Source organism: Miscanthus floridulus, chromosome 9 (assembly GCF_019320115.1).
Source record: "Miscanthus floridulus cultivar M001 chromosome 9, ASM1932011v1, whole genome shotgun sequence".
In the NCBI taxonomy this organism is placed as follows: Eukaryota; Viridiplantae; Streptophyta; class Magnoliopsida; order Poales; family Poaceae; genus Miscanthus; species Miscanthus floridulus.
In genome coordinates this window covers 35226287-35250009 of record NC_089588.1, presented here as the reverse complement: position 1 = coordinate 35250009, position 23723 = coordinate 35226287, and the positions used below count along the sequence as shown (strand labels likewise).

At 44.4% G+C, this 23723-nt stretch overlaps 2 protein-coding genes across 2 annotated transcripts; both read right to left on the bottom strand.

Annotated features, from left to right (window-relative positions):
• Window positions 1–1286: 1286 nt before the first annotated feature.
• On the bottom strand, window positions 1287–19209 carry LOC136481716 (uncharacterized). The gene is made up of 7 exons (XM_066479033.1): window positions 18970–19209; window positions 17812–18864; window positions 17539–17700; window positions 17290–17443; window positions 13627–13717; window positions 13313–13508; window positions 1287–1373 (listed from the first exon to the last, which is right to left on the bottom strand). The coding sequence occupies exons 2-5, from the start codon at window positions 18010–18012 to the stop codon at window positions 13683–13685; spliced, it is 552 nt and encodes a 183-aa protein (XP_066335130.1). The 5' UTR covers window positions 18013–18864; window positions 18970–19209; the 3' UTR covers window positions 1287–1373; window positions 13313–13508; window positions 13627–13682.
• LOC136479646 (putative F-box protein At3g42722) lies at window positions 18408–18836 on the bottom strand. Its single transcript, XM_066477439.1, has one exon. It carries the CDS (start codon window positions 18834–18836, stop codon window positions 18408–18410), a length of 429 nt encoding a protein of 142 aa, XP_066333536.1.
• Window positions 19210–23723: the final 4514 nt, after the last annotated feature.

The window sequence follows — 23723 nt, the reverse complement described above, 5'->3', positions numbered from 1 at the left end:
CAAGACATTCCTCCGAGACTAGCTTTGATGAGTGCAATGTTTAGTAGACCTTGGAAGGTTGTTTTCCAAGATGAGCTGCGCGTAACCCAATGAGTAGAAGAGTGAAAGAGATGTAACCTAGAATGGAGATAGTAGTTAAGTGGAGAGTTAGCGTAATAGTAGTTTTCTTTCTTGAATCTATTTTATGGTCAATGATGTTTCAGCTATGTGTTGGAAACTAAAGTGTGTATGTAATTGAGTCGTGCGGTATGTCCTGTATCGGGTATGTGTGTGTAACTCAACGCAAACATCCTGAAGAGGAGTTGCTAAGTGCGCTCCTAGGGGCCTTGCGGTGGTGTGAGCGACAACCGCCGCCGGCTTCGGTCTCGCGGGGCGTGACAACTATGCCATGGCCTAGAGAAGTTTTACACTTGAAGCGACATACTCGCACTCATGCCACTGATATAATTTTGTATACATATCCACACTCATCGAGCACAATCCATGCTAATAGGATTGCCATCCCTACTCACAAGTATTCATGATGTAACTGTGATAGGTCACAATCCAATCGCATGTGAGGCCAAGCCAGCCAAGTAGCTGCATGATGTGTCGGCCAAATCTTGTGCGCCTTGTGGTATCATTCTAATGAATCTTGTTTCATCTATTTTCATTCGTGTTGGTAACTATGATGGCTAGGTCTCATTCTAATGAAATTCTCATCCTCTCTCTCTTCATAATTACCTTGCCAAGTTAGCAAATATGCTGATTTATCGTAGTTTCAAATGGGGATGAAACTAATTTAAAATACCTACTAGTATTCTTGTTAACCTAGCTAATATTGCAAATTATAGCCGCGACTAAAAAAATGTCATGAATTTTATCATTATATTGTCGTGATCTACAAAATTTCTCGGCAACATCTAAGTATTTCAGGGAGACAAAAAAGAGCTACAAAATCATCAGTCGATGTATCACCACTTGGATACAAAAGATGTGGCGCCAACGGAAATGAAGCTTCACGAAGTGCTGACCCCTATCCTACACATAACAACAAAGCTGATACCTAAGCATTACATGATAGAACGAAGGATAAAAGTTTTGCAAGACCATCAGGTGTGCTCGTTATTGGAAACACGAGTGAGGGGGGGGGGGGGGGGGGCAGACGCTGACGAGAGGTTCATGCTGCAAAACCACAACAGCAGAGTAGCAAAAAGCATATGATGAACAGTGTCGTTAAATCTGGTCATACAACCAATTCAAAGCTCCATTTTGTAAGCTTCAGCAAACAATCTCTTTCATCCAAACCCAAGCCACAACTTTCTGGCTGCTCAAGAAAGAATGTACAGACCCAATAACAGCAAATTCATCCATGCGCATCCTGAAACTGAGGTCTGCACAAACACGAAAAATCATAATAGATTATGAGTCATATCTGATATCAGGATATTCAGTTGCTGGAAAAGGAAATTTGCATTGTACGAGTGGAGCCACGGTTTCTGTGGAGGAACAAGCCACAAATTGATCAATTTCGAAGTTTGCATGTCAAAAGGCATTCTGAAAAATGTCAGTAACCATTATTTTCAGGCCAAGTAATGGTACAGTCTGGGTTGCAAGATTTTTCTGTAGCTAGCACTACCGGACAGAGCATCTTTGCCGAGGGCCTGTACTTTTGCCGAGGGCAAATAATCGGGCACTCGGCAAAGAGTATTTGCCAAGGGCCTGACCCTCGGCAAAGACAAGCACACGGCAACAATAATTATTTGCTGAGGGCTAAACCCTCGGCAAAGGGCCGGCCCTCGGCAACACCGCCTGACACGATGTCCGTCTTCTACCATCAATCTTTGCCGAGGGCATCACCGTTAGGCCCTCGGCAAAGACTTTTTAACCGTTTTTGCAATTTTTTTTTAAAAATCCTTTGCCGAGCGCCCTGTGACTTGGCGCTCGGCAAAGACAGTCTTTGCCGAGTGTCAAGGTTGGCACTCGGCAAATTAAAAAAAAATTTGTTTTTTTTCTCCCCATTTTTTCCTGAGCCTTGCTACAGTAATTGAACTCCATTTCAAAATTTGGGACAATTTTGAGTTTTTTTTACTATATTTCCTTAATTATTTTTGTTTCGTTGAATTTTTTCGACTATTTCAAATTTGAACTGCATGTACATGAAATAATGGAATTTGGTCATTCAAAAAATGGTATTCATGATGTTTGGCGTATGTTGAGGCCGTATCCAGGAACTCACATGAAATTACGAGCATCTTGTTGTCGTAACATGGCGATGTACTTGCGGTAAAAGTGTATTTAAATTATATAAAATCCAAACGAAGTCCGAAAATCACGAAACTTGTCGAGGTGTCTTGTTATCGCATGTGGAGGCCGTGGTAAAAAATTGAGAAAGTTTGAAGCAAGTTGTGACGTCGGATGCCTAAAAGCCAAACCCCTCTGGCCGGCAAGCTCCTGCCGGGCCTGCCCCGGCGCCCCCGTCCAGCCCCGGCGCCCCCGCGCCCGCGCCCGGCCGGCGCTCTCGCCCGGCCCCGGCGGCCCCGCACCCGCGCCCCGACGGCCGGCCAGCAGAGGGAGGAGAGGAGCAAGAGGAAGAAAGAGAAGGGGGAGGAGGAAGAAAGAGAAGGGGGAGGAGGAAGAGGAAGAAAGAGAAAGGGGAGGAGGAAGAAGAGAAAGGTGTCGACCCGACCGCTCGTCGATCCTCGCTTCGTTCCGACCGCCCGTTGATCCTCGCGCTGCTGCGGTCATCCCCGCCGTCATCGTCGGCCCTCGCTCTTGTCGTTCTTGCCGCCAAGGTAAGCCCTACCCTTGTAGGGTTAGTAGTAGTAGTAGTTAGTAGTTAGTAGTAGTTAGTTGTAGTGTTAGTAGCAGTAGTTAGTAGTGTTAGTTGTAGGGTTAGTAGTAGTAGTAGTTAGTAAATAGTAGTAGTTAGTAAGTAGTAGTGGTTAGTAGTATTAGTTAGTAGTGTTAGTTGTAGGGTTAGTAGTAGTAGTAGTTAGTAAATAGTAGTAGTTAGTAAGTAGTAGTGGTTAGTAGTAGTTGTTGTTAATAGTTAAGTAGTTCTTAGTATTAGTACTGTTAGTAGTTAAGTAGTTGTTAGTAGTAGTTTTAGTAGTAGTTGTAGGGTTAGTAGTAATTGTTGTTGTACTACTTCAATACTTTCATCTGAATGGAAAGAGAACTAAAATACATGGCTCCTCTTGATATATTGATGGTTGTTGGCCTTCGTGCCCATGTTTGGTATATATGTGGTTGTTGGCATTTGTGCCATGTTTTTTGTAGGTTTTGGGAACCTCCCCGTGCAGGGGAGGTGCTGCCGAAATTTTGAGTCGACACTAACCATTTTTGCCCTTTTTTGCAGGAGGACCTATGGGGGGACTCGATGACCCCGATCGTCTTCGTCGGTGCTGCGGGTCTTCCTGCACCGTGTCGACTCGCCACTGCACCGACTCTCCACCGCCCCGCTACCCTGACCTCACCGGCACTCTAGGTATAACCCCTCTATCCATATGTGGTCTTTGGTCGCGTAACCTAGTTAGGTGTCTCCCGTCCGAAAGAGATACGGTTGGAGGTATACAGATCTTTGTATATCTGTGACCGTATCTGTTTTGGATTGTCCACGTTTTTTGGACAGCCCGCGGATGCGTAGATAAGTTAGTTTCCATGGTCCGCTCCGGTCCGAGATGGTGTTTCGGCATCACCCCTGTTGTTCTCCGGATACACACTCTCCCTTGTAGGACGTGCATCGGGAGAACAGTGGGGAGGTGCTGCCGAAATTCTGTCTCGGGTAGGGAGCGGAGCATGGAAACTAACCTCATCTACGCATCCGCGGGTGGGATTAGGACCTATCCTCACCTATTAGAGAGTAGGAGCACCGCGTAGATGCAATTGATGGTTACATTACTATGTTCTGTATATGTGGAAGGATGGAAGACCGTCAGTGGATATACACGGGCCGGAGAAGCAGGAGTGACTTTAACATTGAGTGGGTGAATGGGACAGATGCTTTCTTGGAACATGCATGGAGCTCGGGTGTAGCTAAAGGACATTCTAAACTTTGGTGTCCCTGTAGCAAATGTGACAACAATAGAAGGGTAGACAAGGTGACCATGGGTAAACATCTTGTGTACAATGGTTATACGGCTGGCTACCACCGGTGGATCCACCATGGTGAAGCAGATCGTATAAGAGCGGAGGTGGTGAGACCACGCCTCGAGGCTTTTGATGATGATGCTAGAGTAGCAGACATGCTAGATGACACTCACCAAGCTCACTTCACAGAAGGACGTGAGAAGGAGGAGATGGAGGAAGCCGCTAAGGCCTTCTACGAAATGTTGGACTCGGCACAGAAACCCCTTCATGAGAGTACAACGGTTTCTCAGCTGGATGCCATTGGACTGTTATGGGGTTGAAGGCCGAGTTAAATCTGAGTCGCGAAGGCTTTGATAAGATGTTGGCCGTGTTTGGCAGCATGCTATCAGAGAAGCACATTCTGCCGAAGAACTTGCACGAGTCACAAAAACTACTTCGTATGCTTAAGATGCCATATGACAAGATACATGTTTGTCCGAAGGGGTGCGTCTTATTTAGGAAAGATCACAAGGATGCAAAGTACTGTCCGAAGTGTAAATCCTCAAGGTACCTGGAGGTAGACTCTGGAGATGGCCAGAAGAGGCAGCTTACGATCCCCGCGAAAGTCCTACGGCACCTTCCGTTTGTGCCGAGGATCCAACGGCTTTTCATGACCGAGGAATCCGTGAAACAAATGACATGGCATAAAGAAGGTGTACGGTACAAGCCATGGACGATGGTGCATCCATCCGATGCCAAAGCATGGACGTACTTTAATGACAAACATCCTGACAAAGCTGCTGAGGCTCGTAATGTACGTGTCGCACTGGTAACAAATGGGTTCAATCCTTATGGACAGTTGTCTGCCCCATACACATGTTGGCCCGTGTTTGTTATCCCCCTGAATCTCCCCCGGGCATCTCCTTTCAACGGCATAACGTCTTCTTGTCATTGATAATTCCTGGACACCCGGGGAGTAATATAGGTGTGTACATGGAGCCTATGATTGATGAATTGATCGATGCTTGGGAGAAGGGGGTATGGACATACGACTGAGCTACAAAATCATCCTTCAAGATGCATGTTTGGTACCACTACTCCCTGCATGACTTCCTGGCGTATGGGATATTCGCCGCCTGGTGTGTCCACGGGAAATTCCCGTGCCTAATATGCAAGGAAGCTGTGAGGTTCATTTGGTTGAAGAAGGGTGGCAAGTATTCGTCGTTCGACAGGCATCGTCAATTCCTCCCTTCTAACCATCCATTCAGACAAGACATCAAGAACTTTACGAAAGGTGTTGCAGTGATAGACCCTAAACCGCGCATGAAGAGTGGTGCTGAGGTGCGTGCTCAGATAGATGCTCTCGTGCCCAATGAAGGAGGTGGTTTTGTGGGATATGGTGAGGAACATATGTGGACTCATAAGTACGGCTTGATGAGGCTCCCCTATTTCGATGACCTTCTTCTGTCACATAACATTGATGTAATGCACACCGAAAAGAATATCGCCGAGGCACTTTGAAGAACTCTCATGAACACTGACAAGTCTAAGGACAACGTTAAGGCTAGAGTGGACCTAGCGACGTTGTGTGATAGACCGAAGCAAGAGATGCGGCCTCCTAGTGGCCGAAACAAACAATGGAAAAGACCTAAGGTTGATTTCATCTTGGAACCCGATCAAAGGAGGGAAGTACTAAAATGGATCAAGACGTTAATGTTCCCAGATGGATATGCAGCGAATCTGAGCAGGGGAGTGAACTTAGGCACTTTACGAGTGAACGGGATGAAGAGTCATGACTACCACATATGGATTGAGCGGCTTCTTCCAGCGATGGTCCGAGGCTATGTCCCTGACCATGTCTGGCAAGTGCTGGCAGAGTTGAGCTTTTTCTTCCGTCAGCTTTGTGCCAAGGAGATATCTCGGACCGTCGCTCAGGACTTGGAAAAAGCGGCACCTGTGTTGCTCTGTAAGCTGGAGAAGATCTTTCCACCCGGCTTCTTCTTGCCCATGCAGCATCTGATTGTGCACCTCCCGTCCGAGGCACGTTTGGGGGGGCCCGTGCAAGCCCGATGGTGCTATCCAATCGAGAGATGTCTAAAGACTCTTCGCAAGAAATGTACAAATAAAGCCAGAATTGAGGCTTCCATTGCAGAGGCAAGTCTAAGGGAGGAGGTGGCAAACTTCACAACACTATACTACAAGCCGAAACTTCCTAGCAATCATAACCCACTCCCTCATTACAATGTTGGCGAAAATGAATGGACCCACAGCCTGTTCCAAGGCCAACTCGGCAGCGCAAGTGGATCGACCAATAAGATATTAGGAAATGAAGAGTGGCGAAGTGTCATGCTATATGTGTTGACCAACCTTCCCGAGGTGCAGCCGTTCGTCGAGTAAGTTCTCAATGAACTTGTTTCAATACGCCGTGAATATTCTTCATGCAACCCCACTGATTCTCGTTCGGACAGGGAATTTGTTCGTGAGTCCTGGCATCAATCAAGGGATCCTACCTCGCAGGAACATGACACCCTTCTTTCTTGGGGTGCGGGTGCAGGGAGGCCTGATTTCATTTCTTGGTTCAAACAAAAGGTAATGTCCAATTTAGCTCCCACGTTCCATATTCCAAGTTTCTCGTTCGTTCGATTAATATAACGACCTATCATGCTTGAGCTTGCAGGCCCAGACTGACTCGTCCATGAGTGAGGAGTTGAGATAGGTTGCAGGTGGCTATGACGTTAGGGTGCAGTCATTTACCGGTTATGATGTGAACGGATATCGCTTCCACACAACAAGATATGAGCAGACTCGGCCCAAACGGAAAACCACAAATAGCGGAGTTTGCACGCCCGGCACTGATGGCCTCGACTATCATGGTAGAGTTGAGGAAATATATGAACTCTCATTTCATGGTCACAAACATAAACCTGTCGTGTTCAAATGCCACTGGTTTAATCCTCGAGAAACGAGACGGACCCCTCATCTTGGGCTAGTCGAGATTCGAGAAGATTCCGTCTATCCAGGAAAAGATGTCTACATTATGGCTCAACAGGCCATGCAGGTATATTATACGCGATATGCCAACCAAGACAAAGCGGATCTTAAGGGTTGGGCTATTGTGCACCAGGTGTCTCCACACGGTAAACTACCTGCCCCAAACGATGACGATTACAACTTCAACGCAAACAAATATGATGGACAGTTCTTTCAAGAAGATGGGCTACCAGGCACGTTTGAGATAATCTTACCCGAAGCGGTCGAAATGGAAGTAGACAACGAAACGGAGGATGACGAGGTTGATGGAGATGTGGTGCAAAATGCCAAGGACATAGAAATGCTTGACCGATTAAGGCTAGGCAATGACAACGAAGACAACATAGAACCTTCAGATAGTGTTGCCCATTTGGACAATTTTGACAGTGATGACAACACCTATGATCCTAATCATGAAGATTATTCCTAATACATGTAATACTACGTTTGTTTTAGTTTGTGTTTTCTTTATTTATTTTGAATCTATTTCTAATATATATACTAATAAGTCTTGTTCATTCTTTGTGATTGCAGGTGATGGCGAGCAGCCGTCCACGATGTGAGACGGCCTCCCTTTACGGGAGACCACGCCCTCCCGTTTCAGACGAGGGGTCGAGGTTAGGGGTAGCGTCCACAAGAGGTCAGAGGAGGAGGACCAGGGTCAGCAGGAGGCAGCGGACTCCTTCCCTGCCACCTTCAGACGAGGTGATGGAGGAGGAGCACGTGACGGCCACGCCCGAGGACGAGGTCGAGGACGAGGACGTTCGACAGACCCAGGACGAGGCAGCCGAGGACGAGGCCGCCGAGGGCGAGGCCACCGAGGGCGATAGTTCCGCTACCCCGACTGTCTACCAGCGAGGTCCCGCGAGCCTCCCTCAGCCTCCGCTTCCTCACAACCAGGCACTGATTCGCCCTATGGCGAAGAGGTAAGTAACTATAGATGTTATCACAACTACTTCATATGGTAATGTTGGAAATCAAAAGAGGAACTGATAAATTTTCTTAATCACTTGTGCAGGGCCTGGTTGGTTTTGTCGGGTACTTCTACATGCTCCCCCACGAGTATCCTTGGTGTTTTGTGTAGGAAATGGTACCCCGGCCTTGTGAACGTGTCCGAGGACGTGCGGGAGCTGGCCTACATGTGGGACAGGTACCAGTTGGCCCCTGACGACATGTACCGCAACAAGCAGGAGCAAGTACTGACGGAGTTTTGGGTAAGTCTCTCTCACACAACATTTTCATTGGGCAAGTCTTTTATTGAAATAATGAATGGATACATCGGTTTTGTATGCAGATGTATTTCAAGCCAGAAGAAGGACTTGAGGCCCGGGCGGATCAGGCGGCTGCCGCCGCCTGTAGGAAGTACGTCACCGACATGCACCACGAGGCGCGTGTGCAGGCCCACAGAGACTACTACGCCGTGGTGTTGAAGCAGTCCATCAGCAAGCCTGATGCAAGACAGGTGAAGCTGTCCCGGGCCCAGTACCTTGAGGTAGACGAAAAACATTAATAATGATTCGTTTTGAGATTAAGTCGGTTTAATTTTATCTTTTTCTATGTCAAATAATCGATGACTTGTAGGTGGTTCCCTGGTGGTGCCGATCCCACTCCTTGTGCTGGGAGATGATCGTGGATAGGTGGTTGTCCAACGACTTTGCTGAGAACCACGCGAGGCAGCGGGACCAGCGTCTGCTGAGGTGAGGTGCTACTCACCATCAAGGCAGCCGCAGCCTCCCGGCCTACAAACAAGCATATGTAAGTGATTTCTTTTATCTTATTTGACGCTGAGTTCTGCCTTATTTCTCACCATCTTGCCGTCTTACTCGCAGGAGGCTGCACACCCGGGCGTGGAGGTCTCAGAGTTCTCTGCGTGGGCTATGTCCCACATGGGCAGGGCGTCTTCCTCTGTCTCCTTCGACCCGTCTGCCCCGCGCGAGGTGTACTCCGACCCGACCGTGCACACTAAGGTCCAAGAGTACACCTCAAAGGTGAGGGAGGTCCATGGGGAAGATTACAATGTGCGCACTGAGCCCATTGATGCAGAGACCATCATGAGGCTAGGAGGAGGCAAGAAGCATGGGCGGCTGTAGATTGCAGACGGCGCCATCGACTCCACCACTGTTCCCTCTCTCGACGTGCTCCGAGCACGGAGCACGAGCTCTAGCCAGCCCATACGCCCACGGCCTAGTCCGTCACTGCAGCGGGTCGACGCTCTCGAGGTACGTCCTGTTTTACTCGTCGTACGTTCATCTCTGCACACCTAAGTTACATTTGCATTACTGAAACATTGAAGTTTGTATTGCAGGCCGAGCTGTAGGCCTAGAAGCTCGTGGTCGAGGCTCAGAGCGCGCAACTGCATGCCCAGAGGGAAGCGTTCATGGCCTAGGAGAGGAGGATGCAAGAAATGGAGGCCTTCATGCGGAGTGTCTAGCAAGGGAGTGTACCTTTGCCGTTGGCAGCACCTCCACCGCCTACTCCTATAGCCACTCCTGTAAGTATAAAAATTCACTCTTACTAGATGCTTCCTTGACATAGAACCATGGTTGACATACAAACTTACTAGATGCTTGACATAGAAACTTACTAGATGCTTGACATAGAAACTTACTACATGCTTGCACTAGCTATGACATACACCAATGCTTCACATAGAAACTTACTAGATGAATCTCACACATGCAACCTCTTATCCTTTTTGCAGCTTCCGTCGGCGGGTTCGAATAACCCCGCTAATGCATCACCGAATGAACCATCGTGTCATAGGCCGCTTTTTTGAGGAGTTGTGCTTCGTCATGTGCTTGGACTTGAGCTTCACTTGTGGTTGTGACTTGTGCTTTGACTTGATGAACTGTGTTTGTGAATTTATGACTTGTGGTTGTGATATTTGACTTGTGGTTGCGATATGTTGTTATTTGAGTTGTGGTTGTGATATAATGTGTGAAAATGATTTCATTGTGATATATATGTGATTATTGTGATGTTTGTGATATATATGTGACATGTGATATATATTTGAACTGTTTGTGTCAGTGGAATGCAAAAAACAAAAAAAAATTGCAGTTTCGGTTGATTTGCCGAGTGCAATGGTCATGACACTCGGCAAAGCTGGGAAACTTTGCCGAGTGCCAGGACATTGCACTCGGCAAAGATTTTTTTTTAAAAAAAAAGCAAAAAATCTTTGCCGAGTGCCAAGCTGGGGAGGCACTCGGCAAAGAGTTTTTTAAAAAAAAAAATAAAAAATGTCTTTGCCGAGTGCCTTGCCGCCGTGGCACTCGGCAAAGAGTTTTTGAAAAAGAATAAAAAATGTCTTTGCCGAGTGCCCAAACTGTCGGCACTCGGCAAAGACGTCGTCAACGGAGCAGCGCCGTTGACGGCTGCTTTTCTTTGCCGAGCGCCGCCATTGGCCCTCGGAAAATGCTTTGCCGAGTGCCCGACAACTGGCCCTCGGCAAAGAGCCTCTTTGCCGTTAATTTTTTTTTCCGAGGGCTTTTTGCCGAGGGCGGCGCTCGGCAAAGCCTTTGTCGAAGGCTTTTAGGCCTTTGCCGAGTGCCCTGGGCCCTCGGCAAAGATGCTCTGTCCGGTAGTGTAGAATTTGCACACAGATAGAACTTTTATGTGCCACTCCTACAAAAATTCACCTAGGCTAGCATGCAAGTTGGACATATTTTAGTGAAACTGGCTGGACTACTCTCAACAAGAATTTCAACCAAAATTTTCATATTGCACAAATAGCGGCCTTGTGCCACTAACATACCATTTCGTCATTTCCCACCTAATTCATATCTACAGTGACAACTTATCAGATAATTTTCAAGCTTATTGTATTAACTGAAACCTTATCAGATAATTCCTTCCTCTACTGAAGAATCCTGATCATCGAAAGTAGCACCTAGTGAGAATTAGGGAATGGCAAAAATCACCAGCATCATAGCAACAAAGCACTGAGGACTCATAGCACTAAAATAGCGAATCATAACACGTATCAAAGAGTTACATAAGCGATTATGGACTAAAAGCAGTACAAAACAATTATCGAATAAAAAGGAGGCGCTAGAAGTCTGCATGAAAGTAATGACTTGAAACAGCAAAGTACAAGTTGAACAAAGAGAACCAGTAAGTGTGGAAAAAGTCAAAGCTAAATTAGACACTGAAGTAAGCAAAACCATTTACTGATGTGATACTAAAGGGAGGGAAAAGTTTAATGTAGTGGACAGAAAGACACAAAAACAAATTTATCACCAGACTTTATATCACATATTAGACACATTTTGCAAAGCCATAGGAACCCTACACGCCCTAGAATAGTTTACAGAGAAAAAAAATCAATGTGAAAGTTAAAATTTGATTCTGTTATTGATGTATCCATATTCCACAACTAGTCCAGCACTAAATTTCAAGTTCAATTTGTGAATGGAGATACACGACCATAGTAATTTCTGGAAAATGTAAATTAAAAAGGAAGGAAAAAAAAAGAGTAACTGCAAGCCATTGTACATCCACAAATGCTCATGTTCATGGCATAGAAGGTGCAAGTCACCAATTCAAGAACCAATAACATATAAGCTCTGTAAAGTTAAAAAAAAAACTGTAAAAGGAATATATCGGCTGCTTGAGATGAATCAAATTTATTTCCCCTTGTCTCTAGACATTGGTTAAAATTGAAATTATTTTCTCATTCAACATAGATATTTTCAGTACTCTATATACAACAACAACAACAACAACAACAACATAACCTTTCAGCCCCAACCAAGTTGGGGAAGGCTAGAGTTGAAACCCACCAAGAGCCCCAAGTCACGGTTCAGGCACTTCAATAGCTGTTTTCTAAGTACTCCTATTCAAACATAGATCTCTAGGTATATCCCAAGCTTTCAAATCTCTTTTTATTGCCTCTCCCATGTCAATTTCAGTCTTCCTCTACCTCTCATCGTATTATTAGCTTGGCTTAGGACTCTACAATGCACTGGTGCCTCTGGAGGTCTTCTTTGGACATGGTCAAACCACCTCAACCGATGTTGGACAAGCTTTTCTTCATTTGATGTTACCCCTAGGCGATCACGTATATCATCGTTCCGAACTCGGTCCATTCTTGTGTGACCACAAATCCATCGCAACATACGTATTTCTGCAACACTCAGTCGTTGAACAGGTCGAATCTTTGTAGGCCAACATTCTGCTCCATACAATATAGCCGGTCTAATCTTTATTCTATAAAACTTACCTTTTAGCTTTTGTGGTACCCTCTTGTCACAGAGAATGCTAGAAGCTTGTCGCCACTTGATCCACTCTGCTTTGATTCTATGGCTAACGTCCACATCAATATCTCCATCCCTTTGTAGCATCGATCCCACATACCGAAAGATATCATTCTTAGGCACTACTTGACCTTCCAAACTCACATCTTCCTCCTCCTGTGCAACTCCGCCAAAGTCGCATCTCATGTATTCGATTTTAGTTCTGCTCAATCTAAAACCTTTAGACTCAAGGGTCTGCCGCCATAACTCTAGTTTCCTATTTACTCCCGTCTGGCTTTCGTCCACTAACACTACATCATCAACGAACAACATACACCAAGGGATATCCCCTTGTATGTTCCTGGTAACCTCATTCATTACCAAGGCAAAGAGATACTAGCTTAAGGCTGACCCTTGATGAAGTCCAATTTTAATCGGGAAGTAATCTGTGTTACCATCGTTTGTTCGAATACTAGTCACAACATTGTTGTACATGTCCTTGATGAGGGTCACGTACTTTGATAGGACTTTATGTTTGTCCAAAGACCACCACATAACATTTCTTGGTATCTTGTCATAAGCCTTCTCCAAGTCAATGAAAACCATTTCATCATCCTTCTCCAGTACTCTATATATCTCGTTAAAATATGTATATCTCGCCACCTCCATAAACCAATGCTAAACAATTAGTGTTGTTCAAATAATGCTAATAACATAATTAGCTCAAAACTAGTGCGCAGAATCTAGTTCTATAAAACCAACACCTCTGTAGATGTCATTCATGATAATAGGTCCTAGCAAGTAAATGCATAAGACCATTAAAGTATTTTCCTTAGCAGACGTGGGGATTTAAATGTTCACATGCTCAACCAACTCTAACATTAAACATATACTTAGTTTCTCCAAGAACTTCACGGCTCACATTATAGCACACAAATTGATGTATAAGCGCATATAGTAACATAAGGGTGGTGGACATTAGTATCTAATTAACTTACATGTGAATCAACTGTCGGGCTCCTGTAAAGTGAATGTAATAGAGGCTATGCCAAAGGCCTTCAACATTTTCTCAAACTTGCGAACCATTTCATCATCCTTTCTACATCTAACTTCAAATACTTTGAGGTGCTCAGATGGCAGAAATTGTTGCACTAGACTGCAACTTTCTTCCATTTCAATTCCGTAAATATGATCCTGTATCATATAAAAGTATCTTACCTAAATTAATCATGCAAGATAAGTTCAGAAAGATGTCAACTAACATAAACTGCATATACACAGTACATCATAAAGATAAAGAGTGAGGTCATACATCAGAAAGTTGAAGAATGAGCTTCTCGAGAATTGGAGCATGCTGGAGGATAACTTTTAGTTCACGAATGTCATGGCCCAACACCCAATCACTGAGTATCAAAGTCTTTAACTTGTTAAATTTAGGGCACCATTTCGGATCTTGCTTGAAAATAGTATGAGCAAAGGTTCAAAAATATCTAATTAGACTTTCAAAGCGGAATTAATCAATAATGAACTGGAATCTAAGATTCATCACACCCAGAAACCTCCTATACAAATACTGAGTGTCTCTAAACATCATCAGATTCTTCAAACAACTTGTCTACAGAAGTTTAAAAACTATATAGTTGCGTCACAACAAAAGAATCATGTTGGGGCGTAACCCTCTTAGCGACGCGCCATATCGGAACCCGGATATGGTGTTAAATGAGCAAGGGCCGGATCGTCAACCCCGTGACGTGCCATGTCGCGATCTGGACACAATGTCAAGTGAGAAAGGATCGGGTCGTCGCATCCTTAGTGGCGCGCCACATCGGCGCTTGGGTGTGGTGCAAAATGAGCAAGGGTCTTCACACATACCTCGGCGGGTGCGAAGGATAAGGAAGCTAGTCGAGCCAACTAGGATCCGTTTAGGTAGCTGAAATGTAGGATCCCTTACGGGTAAGTTAAGAGATTGGACATAGCGGTTAGGAGGCGTGTAAATATCTAATGCGTCCAAGAGACTAAATGGAAGAGGCAGAAGGCGAAGGAGGTGGACAATACCAGCTTTAAGCTCTGGTACATAGGGACAACTTCAAATAAAAATGGAGTAGGAGTTTTGATTGATAAGAGCCTCAAGGATGGTGTGGTGGAGGTGAGAAGGCAGGGGGATAAGACCATCTTAGTTAAACTTGTCATTAGTGATATGGTCTTAAACGTAATTAGTGCTTATACCCCCTAAGTAGGCCTTGATGAGAGTGCTAAGCGGCTTTTCTAGGAAGAGTTAGATCGCTTGGTTAGAGCTGTCCCTAGTAGCGAGAAGCTCTTTATAGGAGGTGATCTTAATAGCCATGTAGGTACATCAAGTGCAGGTTTCAAGGCGGTTCATAGGAGTTTCGGATATGGTAGTAGGAACTAGGAAGGAGAGGAAGTCTTAGACTTCGCCATAGCTTTTGATCTGATGATAGCTAACACTTTCTTTCGTAAGAGACAGTCCCATTTAGTGACATTTAGTAGTGCCCAGTACTCTAGTCAAATCAACTTTGTCCTTACAAGAAGGAGGGATAAACGAACATGCGTGGACTGTAAGGTGATACCTGGAGAATGTGCGGTCACTCCATACAAGTTTTTGGTGGCTGACTTCCACTTTCTGGTGCAAGCTCGTGTGAACAAATAAGTTAGGGTTGCTAGAACAAAGTGGTGGAAATTAGAAGGGGAGGCATCAAAGGTCTTAAGGAAAAGGTCATTGAAGAGGGCCCTTGGAAGGATGAAGGCAATGCAAACAGCATGTGGGAGAAGATGGCAACATGCGTTTGGAAGGTTGCTTCAGAGATGCTTGGAGTGACCAAAGGGAGCGGATGCGACTCGAAAGACACTTGGTGATGGAATGAAGATGTGCAAAAGGCTATTAAGGAAAAGAAGGAGTGCTATAAGCGCTTGTATCATGACAGGTGTGCAGACAACATAGAGAAGTACAAGGTCACAAAGAAGACTGCAAAACGAACGGTGAGTGAGGCAAAGGGGCAGGCCTTTGAGGACCTTTACCGACGTTTGAGTACGAAGGAAGGAGAGAAGGACATTTATAGAATGGCTAGGGCTCGCGATAGGAAGACAAGGGACTTCAACCAAGTCAAGTGCATAAAGGATGAAAGGGAGCAACTCTTGGTGAAGGAGGATGAGATCAGACATAGATGGCAAGAATATTTTGATAAATTGTTCAATGGTGAGAACGAGAACACCACCGTTCAGCTGGATGACTCGTTTGATGACACTAACAGGCGCTTTGTGCGGAGGATTCAAGAATCAGAGGTCAGAGAAGCCTTGAAAAGGATGAAAGAGGGCAAAGCGATGGGCCCTGATGGTATCCCAATCAAGGTGTGGAGATATCTCGGGGATATAGTTATAGTATGGCTAACCAAGACGTTCAACAATATCTTTCGATCGAACAAGATGCCTGGGAGTGCAGTTTGTTGCACAAGCATGAAATTATCTAAGACAAAATGGCTCTTGATAAATGCACTTCAATTATGGGAAGACCATCTGTTGCATCCAGTTAGCCAATCTGTTGGCTAGTTTTGTGAGGTCATGATTGATTCGAAGATAGCAAACGCAAGTTCTACTGAGCAAAGGTTCCAAACAGAGGTCTCAAGCAAGGCTTCCAAAGAATATCTAGTGCTAAGCTCGGGCTAAAGTTCTGACCAATTTTCCAAGTGAAGGTTACACACAGAGTGACACAGGTTCCAACAGAGATTTTGGTCCCATTTGGATGGGTTAAACATTTCCGATTCTGGTTGGATTCTCCTAAATCTCTACCAAATGGTGAATAAAAAGAGAAAAGTTTCACCCACCTTGAAACATTTCCCATTTTCACCCAAAAAGGTGTTTCTCACTGATTCCAGTTCATATATGTTTCCAAGGAAAATCTGGATCTTGAACAACTGGCAGCCAATCCCAAATGATTGCTATCTGCATAGAGAAACGGTTCTAGGAGAATCTAGTTACAAAACGTTTCTAGGAGAATCTGGATCCCTACCAAACAAGCCCTGATGAGCATGCAACTTTAAGCAAAGCTTCTCGTTATTAGCTAAGGTTCCAAGAAAAGGTCTGGCATGGAGCTTCAAACGAAGGTTCAAGTGAAGGCTGGTATGGAGTGGCTGAGCAAGGGCCTCAAGAAAAGAAGGGAAGCGAAGCTTGAATAGGGACACGACAGTCAGCCACAAGTCACAACTTTTAAGGCATTGGTCTCTTCTAACAAAATGGTAATAGGGTGCAATTTTTATGTAATGACTATCTTGCCTCTGAATATTCGGAGTGTAGTGGTTGAGTTGGATGAATCGTAAAGCGATCAAACATTGATTCGCTTCACTATAAATAGGGTGTGCCTGTTACAGATGGAACAAGCTGTTTTGGCCTAGGAGATCTCCAGTAAAGGTCATCTTCATTCTTTGCATTTACCTTTTCTGTTAAATTTGCTTTGACCTTCACACTTCATTAGTAATAACTAGCCTATTCTTAGTTTGGGCTTGGTATCTTGTTAGTGTTCAAGCTCAAAGGGAGCAAAATTAACACTATTAAAAAACCATATCATAGTATTAATTGCATAGATAAACTAAATTCAGATATTTGTGTTATTTTTAGCCAAACTTATTAACAAGTACAAATTTCAGGAGTAACAAGAACTGAAGATATTGTGTTTCTACTAATAGGAAATCAATTTAAACACCTCCGCACAATTTTGTGTAAAATAATTTCTGTGAAGGAATTTGTGGAAAATACTTGTCAATTGCACTGAGTTTATTTTTGTTCCCCATGCCAGACCAGCACCACTAAATGCAGTGGAGGTTTCATTGCTCAATACATTTTGAACTTGAAACATTCAATGCTTTTTGAACACATCGAAGTTTATTCGATGCTTCTCTTCCCACATTTGAAACAAAAATTTCAGAAATATAGAGAGCATCAAGAATGTCATTAGTTCACTTACATATGTCAAATGTACAGAGGAATTTCAGAACTTCCTGAACTTTCTCATCAACCACTTGGCATTTGACTTCAACCACCTTGAGGCATTCTGAAACTGCAGCTGAACCATCAATTGGATGGCATCTTCCAAGCATTTCCACCTTATGTTTAGGTCCCTGTGGTAAGCAAAAACAGTTCACCAGGAATAATCTACAAATGTATGATAACTTCAAAAAGACAGAGGTTGTCCATCTAGAGAACGAATATATACCTTGGAAAAAAGATGAAGTGTGAGCTTCTCTAGGACTGGTGAGTGCTTGAGAATGCAAGTTAGTGCATGGAAGTCAGGTGCCACACACCATCGATCATCAAGTAACAAAGTCTTTAACTTGCTAAATGTAGGACACTGTTTCAGATCCTTCCCAAAAATAAACTGCACACAATGGAGTTACAAAAAAATTATTATGAATGTCCAGAATTGATATAGATACTGCAACAAAAGTAACCCAAAGAATGGAGTTAAACGAAAGAAATGTACACATACCACTATGGATTCTGGTATCAATGCCATGTTCTCAGCATTCGATAAACCTTCCAGAAGCACACACTTATTGTCATTATCACCTACCACACCTTTACAGGAGTAACAATCCTCAAAATCACAATCCGCAGAGTAATCACCCCATTCCCCAGTGTATGCATTCCAATGGGTAACTCTAACAAAAGCCTCTTGAAGTAAGGGCATGCTCACTAGAACAGAACAGGAGCCATGGACAAATGGCAATCTAGCCTTAGTGAAATAAGACTCGGGGTAGAAATAAGAATGTGGAATTCTCCTGCTACTTCACAACATTTTATGCTTAGGTGTTTCAGGGACTCTGATGAAATCTTCTCGACAGTCCACCAATAGCAGTTGTCAACCTCGAGATGTTCCAGTACTGGACAACTTGAGAAGTCACAAAAACTGTTGTGTAGCGTTATCCCAATGAGCTCTAGCTTGGTCAAGTGTTGTGAGATGAGATGCAGGTTGCCTAGCTCAAAGCCATCACGGTAAACATTCAGCCTGTTCGGTTGGCTGGTTCGTGAAGAAATACTGCTGGTTGGTTTGTGTGAGAGAAAAATACTGTTCCGGCTAAAAATTTATGATCGTTTACGACAAGCCACAGCCAAACGAATAGGCTGATTATCTAGAATGAGCATCTGAATGCGGCACTTTACAGCATGCTGGATCCAGTGGATTAGGCAAAAGGTGCCGTCATCTTCATACAGGCCACCGAACCTGACCTCAAACTTTTCAAGAGGCATGAAGCCACGAAGGCGTAGCAGATGGTCCACAGATTTTTGTTGCTCCTTCACCGAGGCTGGATCCTCATTGCCGACGCAAGAGACACTCAAGGCTGTGGCTGACTTCCAGAGGTTGCGCCAGCGCCGAGAGAGCACACATGTCTTCACGGCATCCTTTGCGGGCACAAAACCAAAGATGTGCTCGAGGATGCCATCTGGGAGGGCATCTATGCCGTTACTGATGCTCGCCACAGGCCCGTTTCTGTTCTTTTCCCCTGGAGGCATTCTATCAAACAGGTGGCGGGCGCTCGCGCTGCAGGGGCAAGAAACGATAAGACGACGACGCAATGGCAGGGAAAACCAATCAGGAGATGTCAAAACTTGAAGCCGCCTCGCGCGCGGGCGAAAACCACCTTACCTTGTCGCCAATGGCTTCAGCGGTGGTTAGTGGTTTGCAACAAGAAACGCCGACGACGCGTGCCTAGCTTGTCCGGGCAACTAGGCCTCAAGGAGAAGAGAAACCCGGTGTGGAAAATTTTCCGTTTTGATGGAGACGAGTGTGGAGATGGAGGAGCCAGGATTGGTGTTGGAGCGTGGAAGTACTTCGCACAAATTGGTTTCAGGTTGGGAGGAGTGAGGTCGCAGCGAAAAATGAGGAGCGGAGCTGTGGAGATGAAGCCGCCGCCGCAGGTCGCGAAAGGAGGAAATTTTGGCTAGAGTCGACGAGCAACGGCCTTCATATCCATTTTGGGCCGCGCCGTAAATGTGGCCCAATAAAACTTTGAGTTTGAGGGCAGCCGACACTGCTGCCAAGCCAAATTTTGGTCATATAAAATTTAGAAAGTCTACTTGGCATGGTCCAATAGCTTCTGCGAAGCAGCCGCCGTACCATACACTTTTAAAAGGAAAAAACTCTTATGTTGAACTGTAGACAAGTAGAAGTCATTTTTAAACCAAGAGCCGAAGCTGCAAAAAGTGGCTCCTGCTCAAGTATTTCGACTCCTCCACAGGAGCGCTAGACGAGGAGTCTTACTAAAGAGACTTTAAATTAGAGCAAGATCAAAATTTGAACACATTAAAGCAACTTCAAGAGGCCCTTACCTAGAACCGCTAAATCTAAATTTTAGCACTTATAAAAAAACAAAAGCTCCAGTATTGTCTCTAGCAGAACCCTTAAATTAGGAAGAATCCCAAATAGTCCATATCGGTCCTCATTCTCATGGGTATCTCCTCGAGCTCCTACTTGTCTGTTATGGACGTTCCCCTCCTTCCTCTCCCCACATCCACCAAGTCACGTGCATGCACAACAGCTGCCCTTGCACTTGATCTCCCTTGTGTCGCCAAACACCTACGCCACCACTAGCCATCATGATTCACTCCTAGGACCAGTAGATCCACCTCGCGCTTCGCCTCCCGGTCCTCCTTGCTAGTGGATCTACTTGCTCAGTGGCCCGGTAGCACTCTCTTGCTTGGTGATGCCCTACACCACCTCTTGGGCCTCGAGCGCAATGACCGCTATTGAATCCAGTGGGAAGGGGCCAAATCTAGCCCTACAGGAGGTCATCGTCCCCACATCAAAGCATGCCCTCTTGCGCCATAGGTTGTTCTCCTCGTACTGGAGGTTGTCATCCCCAAGGTAGCCCACGACGGGCTATCCCCTGACCTAGCTTGGCCTACCTACATGGAAGTCTTATTCCCCGCTCTCAAGAACTCATGTGGGAGCATGCGGGAGCATTAGAGCTGGCACAACGATAAGCGTGAGTGATCGTGTGCAAGCACCAGAGCTAGCAGTGTTGTGGTGTGCTTGCACGAAGTGTCGGTGAGGAGAGGGCAAGAGAAGAGAGAGAGAAAATAGAGAACCTATTGGACCCACTGACTAATGAAAGAATTTGGGCTCCAAAAGTTTGGGGGGGGGGGGGGGATGAAACACCAAGTAGGGATCTTGATTTAGAGGCCCTTGCTGAAGTGGCTTTTAGGAATGTTAGAACAGTGGCTAAGCTAAAATCCCAAGTCCGCTACTTTTACAGCGACATGACATGTGAAATCCGTATATCACTAATATTTAAAACATCAAAATATAGTCAATATATCTCTTATTTTATAGATAAAAACATAAGAAACATCATGGTGTATATTAGCTACACGGATTAGAAAATATTGCCATTCAAAGCTTCTAAACCAAAAATCAATGGGTTTGGTACAACCAGTCACCACTGCGCAGCTGCCACTCACCATCTCTTGCTTCGGCCGGCGACGAAAAACTCAGGGAGCCAATTCCACCTGCCGTCATCTGCCCTGTTTACCTTTTGTGCCCAAGTAAGTAGGCAAGTGTCATTTTTTTCTCTCTCATCAAATGTTGGCTGTGAAGCAAATAGGCTAAATTTTTTGGGCAAGACAAATTTATTTTGGTTGGCTTTCCTAGGCTATGAACCAAACATTTGCCTTGAGAAGCCCGCGCCCCTTCAGCCCTCACACTGACCTTTTCCCTGTTATACTAAATTTCAAACTAGCGACTATATACCGCGAAAAGACTCCAGAATGGAGCAAAACAAATTATGGCGTTTCTTGGCCCACATGGCCAAGGCTAAAAAGGATATTGCACTTAACAAATTAGAAGATATAATTTATTTGAATAAGGAATAATTTGTATATTGTAACTAAAACAGTTAGTGTGTTCTAATTAAAATCAACTCTCTCTTCAGAAAATTGAATTTCAATACTTGTACATGCATTTGGCATTTTCAAAGTCTTTTTACATCAAAATACTAATCTTTCCAATTGAGGCATTGTTTTGGTAATTTGGTACTTCCTCCGCTCCAATTTTAAGTCGTCCTAGATTTTATAGATACATAATTTCTACTATGTACATACATATACACTTTGTCTACATACATAACAAAAGTTATAAATATTTTAAAAAGTTAGAATGACTTATCATTTGGAATGTAGGGATTTGGGAGTAATAGTTTATAAATGTTTCAACCTGGTAGAAAAAAACAGTTATGAATAGGATTATTAGAACATAAATCAATTTGGAATGGAGTTTCGTTGGATCGGCATAATAAAATGGGTTTAGCTTAATTTAAAACTTGTGTATTAGTACTAAATTCTTTTTTACTTCCAAAAAGTTAAGTAAATCTAACCATTGGTCATGTCACCACCTCAACACCGCGTCACCCAAAACATAATAAATTTTACCCTAGGCTAGTAAGTGAACGTTTTGATGTTTGAGGGTTAAAAACTAAATATTTTAGGATTGAAAACTAGATTCAGGCCATAGATGGATGAGGTTTGTAAACGACCTTTTTTCTATTTTTTCGATAATGTTTAGACGCAGACGTCTGGACGCCGCCCACCCCACTCTGCCTCGTGGCTGACGCCTTCCCCCCGCCGCGCGCCCCATCCCACGCCGCGCTCCATTGAAAGCTCTAGTTTGGTTTTGGTTAATTGATGAAACCCTAAGTGCTAACCTAGTTTATCAAGATGATCATGAGATAGGTAGCACTACTCCAAGTGATGAAGCAATGACAAAGATCATGACAATGGTGATGGCATGGTGATGATCGAATGCTTGAATTTGGAAAAGATGAAAGAGAAAAATAAAAGGCTCAAGGCAAAGGTATAAAATGTAGGAGCCATTTTGTTTTAGTGATCAAGACACTTAGTGAGTGTGATCACATTTAGGATTGATAGCTGTACTATTAAGAGGAGTGAAACTCATATCGAAATGCGGTTATCAAAGTGCCACTAGATGCTCTAACTCATTGCATATGCATTTAGGAACTAGTGGATTACTAACACCTTTGAAAATGTTTGTGAAAATATGCTAACACATGTGCACAAGGTGATACACTTGGTGGTTGGCATATTTGAGCAAGGGTGAAGAAGATGGAGGAGAAAGGAGGTCAGTCTCGCTGTTTGCACTGTGACCGGACGCTGGTCATGGATGGACCGGCGCGTCCGGTCAGGCATGGTAGTGAAAACGCCAGCGTCGGTCTACTGACCGGACGTTGGGTCTGAAACTGACCGGACGCTGGCGTCTATGTCTGGTTAGACTGACATGTCAGCACAGTACCTAGGGTATTGCACCGGACGCTGGGCTGTGTCCGGTCGAGGTGGACCGGACATGTCCGGTCGTGAAAAACCGCCTCGGGGAGCTTACTGTAAACGACCGGACGTTTTACCAGAGCGTCCAGTCAGTTAATAGCCATTGAGATCTGGCGGCTCAGGTTTAACTCAGAATGACACGTGACTTACATCGGGAGAAAATCGGTTGTCTTTTGCCATTTGGGATTCTCCCAGTGATTGGTTTATATTCATCTTATGATTGGTTCATCCCTCTACAAGACGGTATAATCACCCTACTCACTCTCTTACATTCTTGCAAACTAGTTGTAGCAAGCTCTTTAGTGTAATTAGAATTGAGAGCTTACATTGTTATTTAAATTCATCTAGTGGAGCTCTTTAGAGTAGCACGATTGAGAGCTCTTAGTGAGTAGTATCATGGCAAGTTGTGTGTGTAGTAATCATTGCAACTAGAATTGTTGGATAGATGGCTCACAACCCTTGTAGAGCTAGAGCAAGTTTGCATTTAGCTATTTGTCATACTAATCAAATTGCTCTAGTTGATTTATAGATTTTTAAATAGGCTATTCACCCACCCTCTAGCCATATTAGGACCTTTCAAGTGGTATCAGAGCCGTGGTCACCATTTGATTAAAGGCTTAACAACCTCGGTGTCAAATTATGGCTCAAGTTGTGTTCAACCATGTGGGGGGCAAACCACCGTTCTTTGATGGCACATGCTACGATTATTGGAAGAGAAAAATGAGAATGTATCTTGGTTCAATCAATGATCAAGTATGGGAAGTGACCGAGAATGATTATGATATCATTGATCCCGACAATCCCACCAATCAAGTGTAATAGAACCGACCAATTATACGAGATTAAGTAAGGAAATCTTCTGCCGAAGCAGATAATTTAGCAAACTTAAGCCCGTATAACCCGGTAGTCCGTGAAACCACGAAGGATTTCAAACCAATCGACAAACAAACCAAGATCATACAAGTTTAGTAGTCACCATCACATGTTACATAAAGTTCACAATGACAGTGGATACATCAGAGTTTAGAGCATAAAGTTATTACAACCCAAGTTTAAACTGAAATA